The 13,008-nt window shown below is 36.2% G+C and overlaps 2 protein-coding genes across 2 annotated transcripts; both read left to right on the plus strand.

Moving 5' to 3' along the window:
- The first annotated feature begins 1,282 nt into the window (after window positions 1–1,282).
- eif3f (eukaryotic translation initiation factor 3, subunit F) lies at window positions 1,283–4,790 on the plus strand. Its single transcript, XM_082165004.1, has 8 exons — window positions 1,283–1,433; window positions 1,634–1,704; window positions 2,007–2,086; window positions 2,667–2,804; window positions 2,897–2,988; window positions 3,152–3,288; window positions 4,041–4,154; window positions 4,629–4,790. Exons 1-8 carry the CDS (start codon window positions 1,322–1,324, stop codon window positions 4,704–4,706), a joined length of 822 nt encoding a protein of 273 aa, XP_082021130.1. The 5' UTR covers window positions 1,283–1,321; the 3' UTR covers window positions 4,707–4,790.
- Window positions 4,791–4,924: 134 nt separating this feature from the next.
- LOC309495328 (palmitoyltransferase ZDHHC3) lies at window positions 4,925–12,408 on the plus strand. The gene is made up of 9 exons (XM_082165003.1): window positions 4,925–5,299; window positions 7,263–7,351; window positions 8,329–8,402; window positions 8,634–8,746; window positions 9,228–9,289; window positions 9,670–9,790; window positions 9,908–9,980; window positions 10,528–10,672; window positions 11,727–12,408. Exons 1-9 carry the CDS (start codon window positions 5,175–5,177, stop codon window positions 11,816–11,818), a joined length of 894 nt encoding a protein of 297 aa, XP_082021129.1. The 5' UTR covers window positions 4,925–5,174; the 3' UTR covers window positions 11,819–12,408.
- The last annotated feature ends 600 nt before the right edge of the window (window positions 12,409–13,008 follow it).

Raw genomic sequence — 13,008 nt, forward strand, 5'->3', positions numbered from 1 at the left:
AGAGCACAGACAAGTGGGAAAATAGCGTTAGCCAATCAGTCTTGACCGATTGTTGATTTTGATCAACTAGCTTGTCAAATGTGTTTAAAGCATTACTGCATGTTAGGGCTGGATGATATGACATATCATAGTGATGATATAAAGTGTGAATTGATGGAACTTTTTCTAAATCGTTTACATAGATGGGCCTATTTGTGGGGTAAGCTAATTTATCCGTACAGCTTTTAGTGGGCAGGAATAATTGGAACGTTGGAGTGGAAAAACAAACACTGATGAATGATACACCACAAAAATCTCCAGCTTTTACTTTTATTGTACATAAATAGTGTCAAATGAATCTAAATTAATTCTAATTTAAAAATGTAGATACACTTTCTAATTTGAATAAACTTATAGAAACAAATAAACTAAAATGATTAAAAAGCATTGAAAAAAAAACTCAAAAGAGTTTGAAATTCAGTTTATGCTGTGGAATCAAAACTGATATTGAGAATTGTGAAACCATGATATTGTTACTGTGACATAAAATTGAGATTTTGGTCATACCGCCCATCCATTTACTTTGCTAGATAGCAGAAAAGGTTCCCACAGTTTTACATACAGAATGAATTTTTTGATTGTGTTCACCACAAGTAATAGACTACATTGGAACCAGAAATAAGTATATGGCTGCTATTTTGCATAAGTTTATTTGTAATTTCCAGAAAGAAAGAAAGAAAGAAAGAAAAAAAGAAAGAGAGGGCAGAGATGTGGTTAGGAATGAAAAGTCAGTAGGCCTGTGTAGTTTCTTCATTCACTGTGACCTATCCCTGCACTGGACGGCCAATTTCACATGTATTTTGTGTATTTTCAAAATACAAAATACTGTATTTGTATTTAAATAGGCTACATTTTTTCACTCAGTGTTTTGTATTTGTATTTAAATAAATTTTTCCACACAGTATTTTGTATTTGTATTTTAAATACATTTCCATGTATTTATGCCCATCTCTGAATGAACTCCACAAGTTTATGCATAATTGAATCAATGATCCATGTTATCAAGCATGATTTTTTATACAAAGAGCATGGAAGCAAGGAAATCTGACATCTGAAGAAGGTCACATGGCAATGTTTACTAAGGAAAAATAATAAAATGAAAAACTTTGCGTTTATCCCACTATCCCATGAATAAAATACAATTTAAGTCCCATATTTTCAGTGTGGTGTCAGCCACCTAACTTATATCCGCTAGGGGGCAGAAGCACAAATCCTCTGCTGTCTTACGCACTCGCACTCTTCTTCTCCGTTTATCATCGTCCTTCACTTCCTCTACGAAATCATGGCGGTCCACGGCCCGCTCGTGAAAATCCACCCGGTGGTTTTGGCATCGATTGCGGACTCATACGAGCGTAGGAATGAGGGAGCAAGTCGTGTGATCGGAACATTATTAGGTGGGTCGTGTAAATTCTCTGAGTGAAATCCCAAACAGTTGCTTTTCAATAAGACAACAGAAGCGTTGTTTTGTCTTGTGAAGCATGTGTTGTAGTCGAGCAGGATGGCTGGAGTGGGTGAGAGAGAGATAGAGAGAGAGAGCGCATCCGTGAAGTTAAAATATCAACATCACTTAACTGGTTTGATTTGTGTCACACAGGAACAACCGACAAGCATTCAGTTGATGTGACCAACTGCTTCTCTGTTCCTCACAATGAGTCTGAAGATGAGGTGAGATACACAACATCATCATCATCCTACTCACCCCTAAGAGAAATAGTGACGTATACGTGGTATACCATGGTACTTTGAAATGCTATTTACCGGAGAGGTTACTTGGAAAACATTTCTAGAAAATACCATGGTATCTATCACCATAAATTTGGACATGTACCATGATTTTATTGGATGTGCTTTAGAGAACCCCCATGTAAATATCCTTGTACATGAAATCACAAAACATCATTCTTCAAACACAAAGCTAACAACACACAAAAGTGACATCATCCTTATTTACAATGTCTGTGTCATAGGTGGCTGTCGACATGGAGTTCGCCAAGAACATGTATGAGCTCCATAAGAAGGTTTCACCGAGTGAAGTCATTGTTGGATGGTATGTGGCCGTTCATGTTAATGAATTTAATTATCTTAGGTTTTCTAAGGATTGATTTTATATTTGTCTTAAAGTGCAAACTGGTGCTGCGCCCCAATTCGCATACTATGCGTAAAACTATAACTACATACTAGTGTAGATAGTTTATTATCTATGCTATCCGACTAGGATTCGATTTGAACTACAAAATGTGTTTAATAAACTACAAACATGGCAGATGTGCGAGATCAGATCAACGGTTGAGTATAGATAAGTTTGACTCCTGTTTCATTATCTGTATCTAACCTGATGAAAAGATTTTTATTCAATGTTATTGCATCATTATGTAAACTCATGAGGATAGTTCTCTGCATGAAAGACGCATGACTGGCAGATCAATGTGCAGCTACATTTCTCTCCGATACGGTAGTAAATTAAATTGAATGTGGAGGGTTTTAACTGTGACAAGATGATTGACAGGGCAGTTTAAGCTGCGACATGATGCACGTAACTAAGCAACGGATCGAAGTAGTATGTACCAAAGCTTTATGGCGAATTGGGATGCAGCAGTAAGTTGTTTTTTTTTGTTTTTTTTGCACAGGTATGCCACAGGATTTGACATCACAGAGCACTCCGTTCTGATCCATGAGTATTACAGCCGAGAGGCTCCAAACCCCATTCACCTGACCGTGGACACGGCACTGCAGAGCAACAAAATGAACATCCGTGCCTACGTCAGGTATTATCATCTGGACTAAGGTTGATTATTTTTTGCTGCTGACCTGGTGTCCTCTGCTGCATTAAGTTTTTACTTGTTGTGTGTGCTGTTAGTTCACAGATGGGCGTCCCAGCCAAGACAGTTGGTGTCATGTTCACCCCACTGTCAGTCAAGTACATTTACTACGACACAGAGCGCATTGGAGGTCAGTTCTTTTTCAATTTTGTGGATTACTCATTTTAAATTGAATGGCCTTTCTGGTTTACACAATATTTTGTATTGGAACTTTATTGCATTTGCATGTTTTAAGAATAGCTTTTTTTCTTTTGCGCACATTCTTCTAATGGATAAAACGCATCTTTCTATAGTTGACCTTCTACAGAGGACTCGTGCATCTCCCAGTCGCACCAACGGACTGACCACAGACCTGGCCCAGGTAGCCAGCGCGGCAGGACGCGTACAAGAAATGCTTTCCACAGTGCTCGCATACATAGAAGATGTGCTGGTGAGTGTCTCTTTGGGACAATGTATTTTTTTCTAATGTGGCCTCAGTTTTTTTTTCTAAATGTAAATCAAATGAATATACAGTGTTTTGGTTTTCCCAAAAAGAGCATGCATGAATGAGAAAAATAAAGTGTGAGACGTGCTTAATGTTAAACAGAATTATTAAGCACGGAAAAGATCTCAATGCGTCAAATACTCGCACTGACTGACACAACTGAAGCTGGCACCCAGACAGCATGCAATCCTGAATTCTGTTCTCTTTAGCGGTGTATTTCACTTGGACGGTCAGATAAAAACTGAATTGTCAAAATATCTGTCTTGACGAATATTCACGTAAACTTAGTCGGTTATCTCTTAAGAGAATGTAAATAGTTGGGGGGAAATCTGATGTGTAACGTTATATTAGGTCTCATAGTAAACTGAATATAAATATGTGTGTGTGTGTGTCTATATATATATATATGACAATGTATGAATGAAGAGTTCAGATGCAAAAGCCTCTAAGTGCCATCTGAAATTTTCTTCTAGAATTATCATTTTTATCAAACTCGTATATTTCAGTTCAATAATTTCACTTAAATGGCAATGCAAGTTACCTATTAATTGTCATTTAAGTGAAATGACTTAACTTAAATATACAAGCTTTATAAAAATGATCATTCTAGAAGAAAATTTCAGATGGCACTTAGAGGCTTTTGCATCTTATTTTTTTACCAGTATTGTTTAATGACTGCAATATTATTTTTTTTCTAGTCTGGTAAAGTGATGGCAGATAACAGTGTCGGTCGATTCCTGATGGATCTTGTGAACAAAGTGCCCAAGATCTCAGCAGAAGACTTTGAGAGCATGTTGAACTCCAACATTAATGTGAGTGACATTCAGTACAATATGATATTATATATGTTTGAAATGCTTAAATATCAGGATTCCCACAGTCCCAAAAAAATACTAGAAATATTTCATCTGCTAGTTCACAAAGTCACAAAATGGTCTTTAAAGGCTAATTCACACTGCACAGACAGACTCCGACCAATCCAGACAGTGAATAGATTACAGCACGTCAGTTCTCAGACATCCCGTGACCCGACAAATGCAGAATCAACATGTTCATTAGTGAAAACAAGCGCCAACCAGCGGCAACAGACAGCGACGGGTGCTACACTGATCCGACAAAGAGACACCGTTGGTCGGTATTTGGGAGTGCAGTGTGAATTGGCCTTAATAATGATGGTCTCCATAAATTAAAATGATTTAAAAAAAATAACTGGTAAATTAAAAAAAGTAGGAACTGTCTTTCAGATTAAATTAAAGTTGTGTTCCTGTTCTTCTGTTTCTTTGCAGGATCTGTTGATGGTGACCTACCTGGCAAATCTCACTCAAGCTCAGATCGCGCTTAACGAGAAGCTAGTTGTTCTGTGATCTGAAATTAAAATGAATAAAAATGTTTGTCATTCCATCAATCTGTGTGATGAGTTGTTTAAAACAGTGCTTGGATATCTGAGAGCTTGTGAGAAAAAATATATACATAAAATAATAAAAACATAAGTAAATTTAAAGCTATTATTGTAATTGTATCTTCTTTTAACCCTTTTGTGCTATTCCTTTTTAAGATATATATATTTTTTTATTTATATAAATACCTTGTGGGAGGGAAAAATCCACATTTCTCATTTTCATTCATGGAGATAACATGTCATGGACGATTTGAAATCGGTTTAATGGAAGATTGCTGCCATCAACTGGAGGAGAACAAACACTTTTAAAGGATAAGCAGAAAACAAAGAAATAGACACACACACACAGGTGGTCAGAACCCGTTGACGGACAACGCGGGCTACGTAACGCGCGTCCTTTTCTGACGTCATCAGGAAGACCGCAGATGGAAAGATGGCTGCGTTTCGCTGTCGGCGAGACCCGTGCGGCTTTATTTGTCTCATTTTAACTTATTTCAGCGTCTTTTACGCCGACTATGTTGTGATTCAGTATGTCCTGATCCCCGCGTATTCTGAAAGGTGAGTACGTTACCGTATGAAGAAAGCTTTAAAGAAGCCAGCGTTTGCTTAACGGAACGTCACCCGCCACTCAAGAGATCTTCGCTTTTTAATAGCTTTTTAGAATCACCCGTAGCAAAAGCCGTTCGTGCTTGATTGTTATCAGCGTTCTGGCGTGTTTTCCCACCCGCGAAAAGTGTTAACAGTGCGTTTGAACTACTAGCAACTAGTAGGCTATGTGATTGTCAGACGTTGTAGTGTGCATCATTCAACGTGTGTTTGTTTACTACATTATCAGTCTCTGTTACACTATAGTCTTAAGGTTTCAGTAGGTTATCTCACCTGAAATGATCAAGCCATATCAGACTCTAATGTGTTATAACTTACCACTCTCTCATGTCTTTTTTTTTTGACGCGTACCTTGGTATTTAAATAGTTTGTAACGTGAATAAATTATGGCGACCACCTGTCTCCATTTTGATATTCTGGATGAAAAAGAAAAAAATTCCAAATGCTTTGAATACAGTAAAACGCATTTAAAGGGATAATTCACCCAAAAATGAAACTTATGTCATCATTTACTCACCCTCATGTCGCTCCAAACCTGTTTGAGTTTCTTTCTTCAGCTGAACACAAAAGAAGATATTTTGAAGAATGTTGGTAACCAGACAATTGATGAACCCCATTGACTTCCATAGTATATATATATATATATATATATATATATATATATTCAATACTATTGGAAGTCAATGGGGTCCATCAGCTCTTTGGTTACCAACATTCTTCAAAATATCTTCTTTTGTGTTCAGCAGAAGAAAGAAATTAGGTTTAGAACAACTTGAGGGTGAGTAAATGATGACAGAATTGTAATTTTTCAGTGATCTATCCTTTTTATGTATGTATTGTCTTGCAAAGGAGCTTAACCTAGTCGCTAGACTTGCTACTTAAAGACATTTTAGTATAAACTGTGATTTTACCTACAAGTGTTTAATATTTAGCCTAGTTCGTTATATTTAGTAGGCTCAAATAACATTGAGAAAAAACAGGAGAAATTGAGTGACCATAGTTCCAATTAAAGCTTATTAGTGATTTAAAGCATGCTGTCGTTCAGTGTTACTGCAAATAGGCTTTCCATCTAATGTAAATCAATATTTACATAGTGTAATAGTAGTAAATTCATCTCTCTCCCACGTGTGAGGATAATTATAATAATAATAATAATTAGTTACATTTATATAGCGCTTTTTCTGAGACCTCAAAGCGCTTTACATAGAAGGGGGGGATCTCCTCAACCACCACCAATGTGCAGCATCCACTTGGATGATGCGACGGCAGCCATATTGCGCCAGAACGCCCACCACACACCAGCTTACTGGTGGAGAGGAGACAGTGATGAAGCCAATCAGTATATGGGGATGATTAGGAGGCCATGATCGAAAGAGGCCAAGGGGCAAATTTTGGCCAGGATGCCGGGGTTACACCCCTACTCTTTTTCGAAGGACATCCTGGGATTTTTAATGACCACAGAGAGTCAGGACCTCGGTTTAACGTCTCATCCGAAGGATGAATAAATTGATTTGGCCATTATTGGTCTTTAAGAACAATAAATGTTTTAAATGAGCATTACTGCTATGTCCTGACTATTACTACCATCCCTACTATGTTCTTTTTTTGCACTTATCTGTCACAATTATGTCTACTCCATCACACAATGTAAAGAAATTGTTTGTTTATTTATATTTTTTCTTAATTTTAAGTAGGTCATATTGAATGATTGAATGAATGAATGAATGAATGAGGCATTTATATATCGCTTTCATATGTACTACTCTACACCCAAAGCGCTTTGCTTTATATTAGGAGCTAGCAACACCAAGAAACAAAATTACTGCATTTATACATATGGAAAATATTTTGTGGTTATGGTTTTAATGCTTATGGGTATTTTAGTGTGTAAAGTGTATATTTTCTTTGTGTTTAGTGTATGGTGCACTCTCCATGGATCTGTGTTCAATATTATTCTGTTACTACTGCTGGCGTGCCATTCAAAAGCAGTGTTCTCCGACCCTGGTGAGTTTCCTGAAACTTGACATTGCTTGGTCTTATTTAATAGAGCGGACATGTTTTCTCTCGGTTTCATTCATACACTATAGACTGATTGTGTTTTAACCCTATAAAGTCTCCTGTATCATATTTGATAGCCTACATTAATTTCTAAGCCTCTTAAATGATCAACATAATCTCAACTTTACTGTAAAACCTGCTGTACTGAATCTTCCACATGCCTTCTGCCCTCTGATCGATAATTCATACTTTTTTGAGCAAGTAAAATTTGTATAATCCTGAAAATGTCCATCTTCAGATTGTGGTACATGTCTTTTGCTGTGAAATCCTTAATGATTTTTATAAAGTAAACATAAGAATAACTTTCATATTGTTTGCAATATTTCAAGATGAACATTTACTGGACTGAAGCAATTACACTTGATTATCCATACATCATTCTGTAGAAACATCATGTAAAATGCTAGAATCAGATATGAATCCCACAGGCTTTTGATGAACATTTATTTCTCCAGTATTCATTGGATTATATTTTGTGCCCTCCACAATTACAACTACAGAACTTTGGTAATAAAATTAAGCATGTAAATACCATCTAACTAAGACTTATTATTGGGAGATATAGAGTGACAATGATATTTACATGCATTGTATGTATTTAGTCTGCTAAAGTCTAAGTCTAATTGATTTACATTGCAAGCTAGCTATGTAAATAACATCTGCACCAAATGGAAAAAATTTGCTCATTTTGGACCTCTAAATATTTTTTATCTTGAATGTGAGCCCATTTTCTATCTATATCATTAAGCATGAAAACATACTATACTACTTAAAACGTAAACTTTCATTTTTATTTTTTGATATTGTGTTTAAATGTTCAAATTTATTCAATAAAAAAAATAGTTTTATTTTTCTGGCTACTATTTCAAATTTTAGGCATTACAGGGTTAATCAGTGTAAACTTTTATCGTTTACCATTACAGGAATGGTTCCTCTACCTGAGACAGCCATTGACTTCTCTGACTTGAGGTCCCAGTCCAACCGTCTAAATGACAGAGTGAGTGTCACTGATCTGTCTACTACTGTAGCTATATTTAAGTTAGGGATGCAGTGATATGAACACCGATACGATAACCTATAGCTGATGCGATAACCGATAACTCTTTGTATTTGAAAGCCGATAACCGATAAATTGGCAGAGTGTGTATTCTGTTTCCTTGCTTGCATCTTATTTCACAGTGCATTTTCTCTGTGACATGTCTTTAATCATTGAGTTGGTTGTGATCAGGGCTGTGAGGGCTGGACAGTGTGCAGTCGCTGTGAGACGTATCGGCCTCCTCGAGCCCATCACTGCAGAGTTTGTCAGCGCTGCATCAGGAGAATGGACCATCACTGCCCATGGTCAGTCTCTCCTCTTTCTCCATTGGCCAGTGTTATCAACTTGAGTGTATATTTATCTGCCGTTTCTGGCTGCCTATAAAATATCATAAGTGTATGCAACATATTTGTGCTATACAATATGCCATGTATAATGGGTCCCACTTTATATTAAGTTTATGCCCTTTTACAAAGTCATGATTTTGTTTTTGGAGTGTACTAGAATATACATGTAATTATAGCTGTAATTAATTTCTGTACTTACTGTACATCTATAATGACACTGTTGACCCTTCCCTTACATCTTAACCCACCCTTAAACCTATCCATACCACCAACCAACATGATCAAAATAAGAATAGTGTACCTAATATTTTTTTTTAAGTACAATAGTAGTTAATAGTAGTTAAGTACTTTATCACATCTAATATAAAGTGTGACCGTTACTGTTTTTGTCATGTCTCTGATTAATGCATTTGCATATGTGCTTGCTCTTTTTTTATAGGATCAATAACTGTGTTGGAGAGCTCAATCAGAAATACTTCATTCAGTTTCTCTTCTACACGGGTGAGTTTTAAGAACATGGGGTGTTTTTATAACACTGGTGTCCAAACCTGCTCCTGGAGGGCCACTGTCCTGCAGAGTTCAGCTCCAACCCCAATAAAACACTCCTGAACCAGCTAATCAAGGTCTTACTAGGAATACTAGAAATGTTCATACGGGTGTGTTGAGGCAAGTTAGAGGTAAGCTCTGCAGGACAGTGGCCTACCATGACCAACTTTGGACACCCCTGGTCAAGTAAGACCTTGTTTAGCTGGTTCTGCTGTGTTTAATTAGGGTTGAAGCTAAACTGTACAGGACAGTAGCCCTCTAGGAACAGGATTGGATGCCCTGTTGGATGCAGATTTTACTTTCCATTTCTCTCCTCTAATGCCAAATCTCTGTAGGCATGGCCAGCTTGTATTCCATGGCACTGGTGGTGTCAGCATGGGTGTGGAGAATAAGGAGTGAAAGAGAGGGAGATGAAGATAAAGAAGGAGAGGAATCTCCCAGCAAACATCTTATTGTGTAAGTTACAATCTACTACTGATGTAAACTATAATGATTTTCAATATTGATTAAGATGTATGTACTTTTGTTAGCTTTTTGCTTTTCTCACTCTGTTCTTGGTCATTTGTTCTGAAGGGCACATTATATCATTCTGCTGGTGGAGTCAATACTTTTTGGAGTGTTTGTCTTGGTGATATTTTATGACCAGGTATGCTTCAACATTATATAGCTTCAGTGGGAGCATATATTTTGGACCATATGTTGACATTATAGACTAACATTTTGAAAAATGTGTTCACACACAGCCCCAGTGTTGTACTTACATACTTTGCTACAGTGTTTGAATGGGGAGGCTGGAATAATATTCTTTATAGGGATAGTTCACCCCAAAATGAAAATAATTTACACTACCTCATGCCGTTCCAAATTTGTATGCATACTTTTCCTTTGCAGAACACAAAAGAAGATATTTTGATATTGTGCGAATGCTGGTAACCAAAATGTTTGACATCCAGTGGCATCCAGTGTTTGGCACCAGTGTAGACAGCATCGCTGATTATAATGTGTTCTAGATGCTTTTGTCACGTTGTCGCATTGCTCACGTCTGGCGTAGACACGGTGTAAAACTCTAACACTATTCTCTTTTGGCTTTCTAAACACATTTTTATTCAAATGCAAATCGAATGTAATGGTTGAAATTGAAATGATTTTGCATGTGATGATCTGTCATCTGCCTCTCTTGTTTTTGTCCTAAGCTGGTGTCCATTATAACAGATGAGACGCCCATCGAGCAGATGAGGAACAGACTAATGAAAGACAAACTCAACAACACCCACCCGACTCACATTACACACACAAGAAAGCCAAAAATTGCATTGCTGAGGGAGGTTTTTGGACGTGGTGAGTTTAACTATTTTCATCTGGGGTTATTCCAGAAAGCAAGGTTAACTTACTGTCAAATATACCCTGAACTCGCAGCTGATTAACCCAAATATTGCTTACTCTGGATATGTCGGTTCCAAAACTCCTGTGAAGAGTTAGTTCAATCAACCTCCTATTGATATCCCAGAGTTAATAACTTGCATGCACAGTGAGTACATAAAGACATCGTCGTCAATGGATAACCTTAAGAAGCGCACCATTCTTTTTTCTTTTTTTGTTTAATGGCGAGTTATAGTTTCAGTGGATATCACCATCTATTGGGCTGTTGTGCAATCATTTTTAATCTTATCCTTTTTTTTTCTCTTTTCTCTTTCTACGTACCATACTTTGATGATGCAGAAATATGTTTTTGACAACTGTGAACAAGTATATAATTTAGCATGTGTTTGATGCTAAATAAATAAATAAAAACCGTACTCGTAAAGATAATACAGCTGTAAAAAGTTCCAGGTCTACATCAGATTATAATCTATGGCTACTTACCCTGAAAGTTACAGCCAAAAATTGAGGTTATGCATTTACTTATTCTTAAAGTTTTGTAGGTATGTGGCATAACCTGCTTTCTAGAACACCCCCCTGTTTTGATCCTTCAAGCTTGTGACTGTCACTGTCAGAAATCCAAAGCTTTGAGGAATATGTTATACTAGCATTCAAAAGTTTTTTTTTGTGTGTGTGTGTTTGATATTTAAGTGTCTCTTATGCTCACCAAGGCTACATTTATTTGATCAAAAATACTGTAAAATTTAGAAACCATGACATTTTTCTATTTTAACATATTTTATCAAATGTAATTTATGTGTGGGAAAAGCTGAATTTTCAGCATCATTCAGTCACATGATCCTTCAGAAATCATTCTAATATGCTGATTTGATGATTCTAAATTTGATCAATTTAATGACTCTTTGCTGAGTATAAGTATGAATTTCTAATACTTTTATTAAAATCAAACTTTTGAATGGTAGTGCATATAATGATGAATGTTTTTCCATTTGTATTTCTCTCATATTGACAGGTTCTGTACTATGTTGGCTGTTCCCGCTCCATTCCTCCCCCCCTTCTGTTGGCGGCATCAGTTATTCAGCACTTCCTGATTACAATGTGTAACACTAATCAGTTTTTCATCGGTTCCTTTGAACTTTTCATCAGTATCTCATCGTGTGTAGGACACTGTGAATATTATGTTACTGAGGTGCAAATTTCAGCTATGAAGGAGTGCTTCTCTCTGTGTGAGTGTTTTTGTACACTGACTTCTGCTTACTGCTTCTCTATCTCACACACACACTCGGATACAAATACTGTTACAAAAGGGATCTTTTTCCTTTCTGTGTTTCATATAACCCTGGATAATTAATGGATTTCATTTTAATTTACATGTTATTGTGTGTTTTTGAGTACATGGACTGTACTCCATTTTACATAAGGATTGTATATAAAGATGTATTTTATAACTTTAATTTCTGACAAAAGTGTTGCTGCATTTTCAGGGTACTGGACTACTTGTTGAAGTGCTTGTTTTTATTTGTTTAAAATCTTAATGTTTTTGCTGTTTTATGGACAGCTTGAGGGATGTGTGTACATAACAGATGCACTTGTATATTGATAATGTTTACATTGATATTTATTGTAATTTAACTGTGGATGTTTGTGTCTTAATGCTGCTCTGACTTATGTGAAGTAAAAGACATCTTTTCATATTCTGACTTTTTTCAAATTTATTTATTTATTTTTTGTTTTAAAATCATAAGTTTAAGTGAAAATAAACCATAAGTGTTACATGTAGATCAGATGTAGATGTGTTTTATTATTCAGTAAATCTACAATAATTAGAGGCATTTAATCAAGTTAGAGATCTTCACAATTATTAATTTAATGGTTTTTTTTTTTAAATGATTTGAATGGCAGGAATCTTTTATATGTGTGTGTGTGTGGTAAAGCTAGTTGTTTTTGTTTTCTGTGTATATATTTATATTTTAACCATCCATTCCTTATTAAATTAATTAAAAACACAGTCATGACACAACCCACGATCTTTGTAATTACAGAATAATAAAATAAAGCTGTAGAAAAGGATTTAGTTCAGAAGCTCATAGTGTTTGACAGTCTCTAATACTGTAGCTTTTAAAAAGATGTGAGTAGGGAGCGGTGAACATTAATATTTCACTTGAGGCACAGCACACCTAAATGAGTGAGAGCTAATTAAAACGGGATTATATAAATTTTTCAATCCTTGTGAGCTCGTCGCTAATTGGCCGAATCCGCGATCACGCGCTTGTGTTGTTATTTTTGTTGTCGAC

Source organism: Leuciscus leuciscus, assembly GCF_965113295.1.
Source record: "Leuciscus leuciscus genome assembly, chromosome: 3".
Taxonomy (NCBI): domain Eukaryota; kingdom Metazoa; phylum Chordata; class Actinopteri; order Cypriniformes; family Leuciscidae; genus Leuciscus; species Leuciscus leuciscus.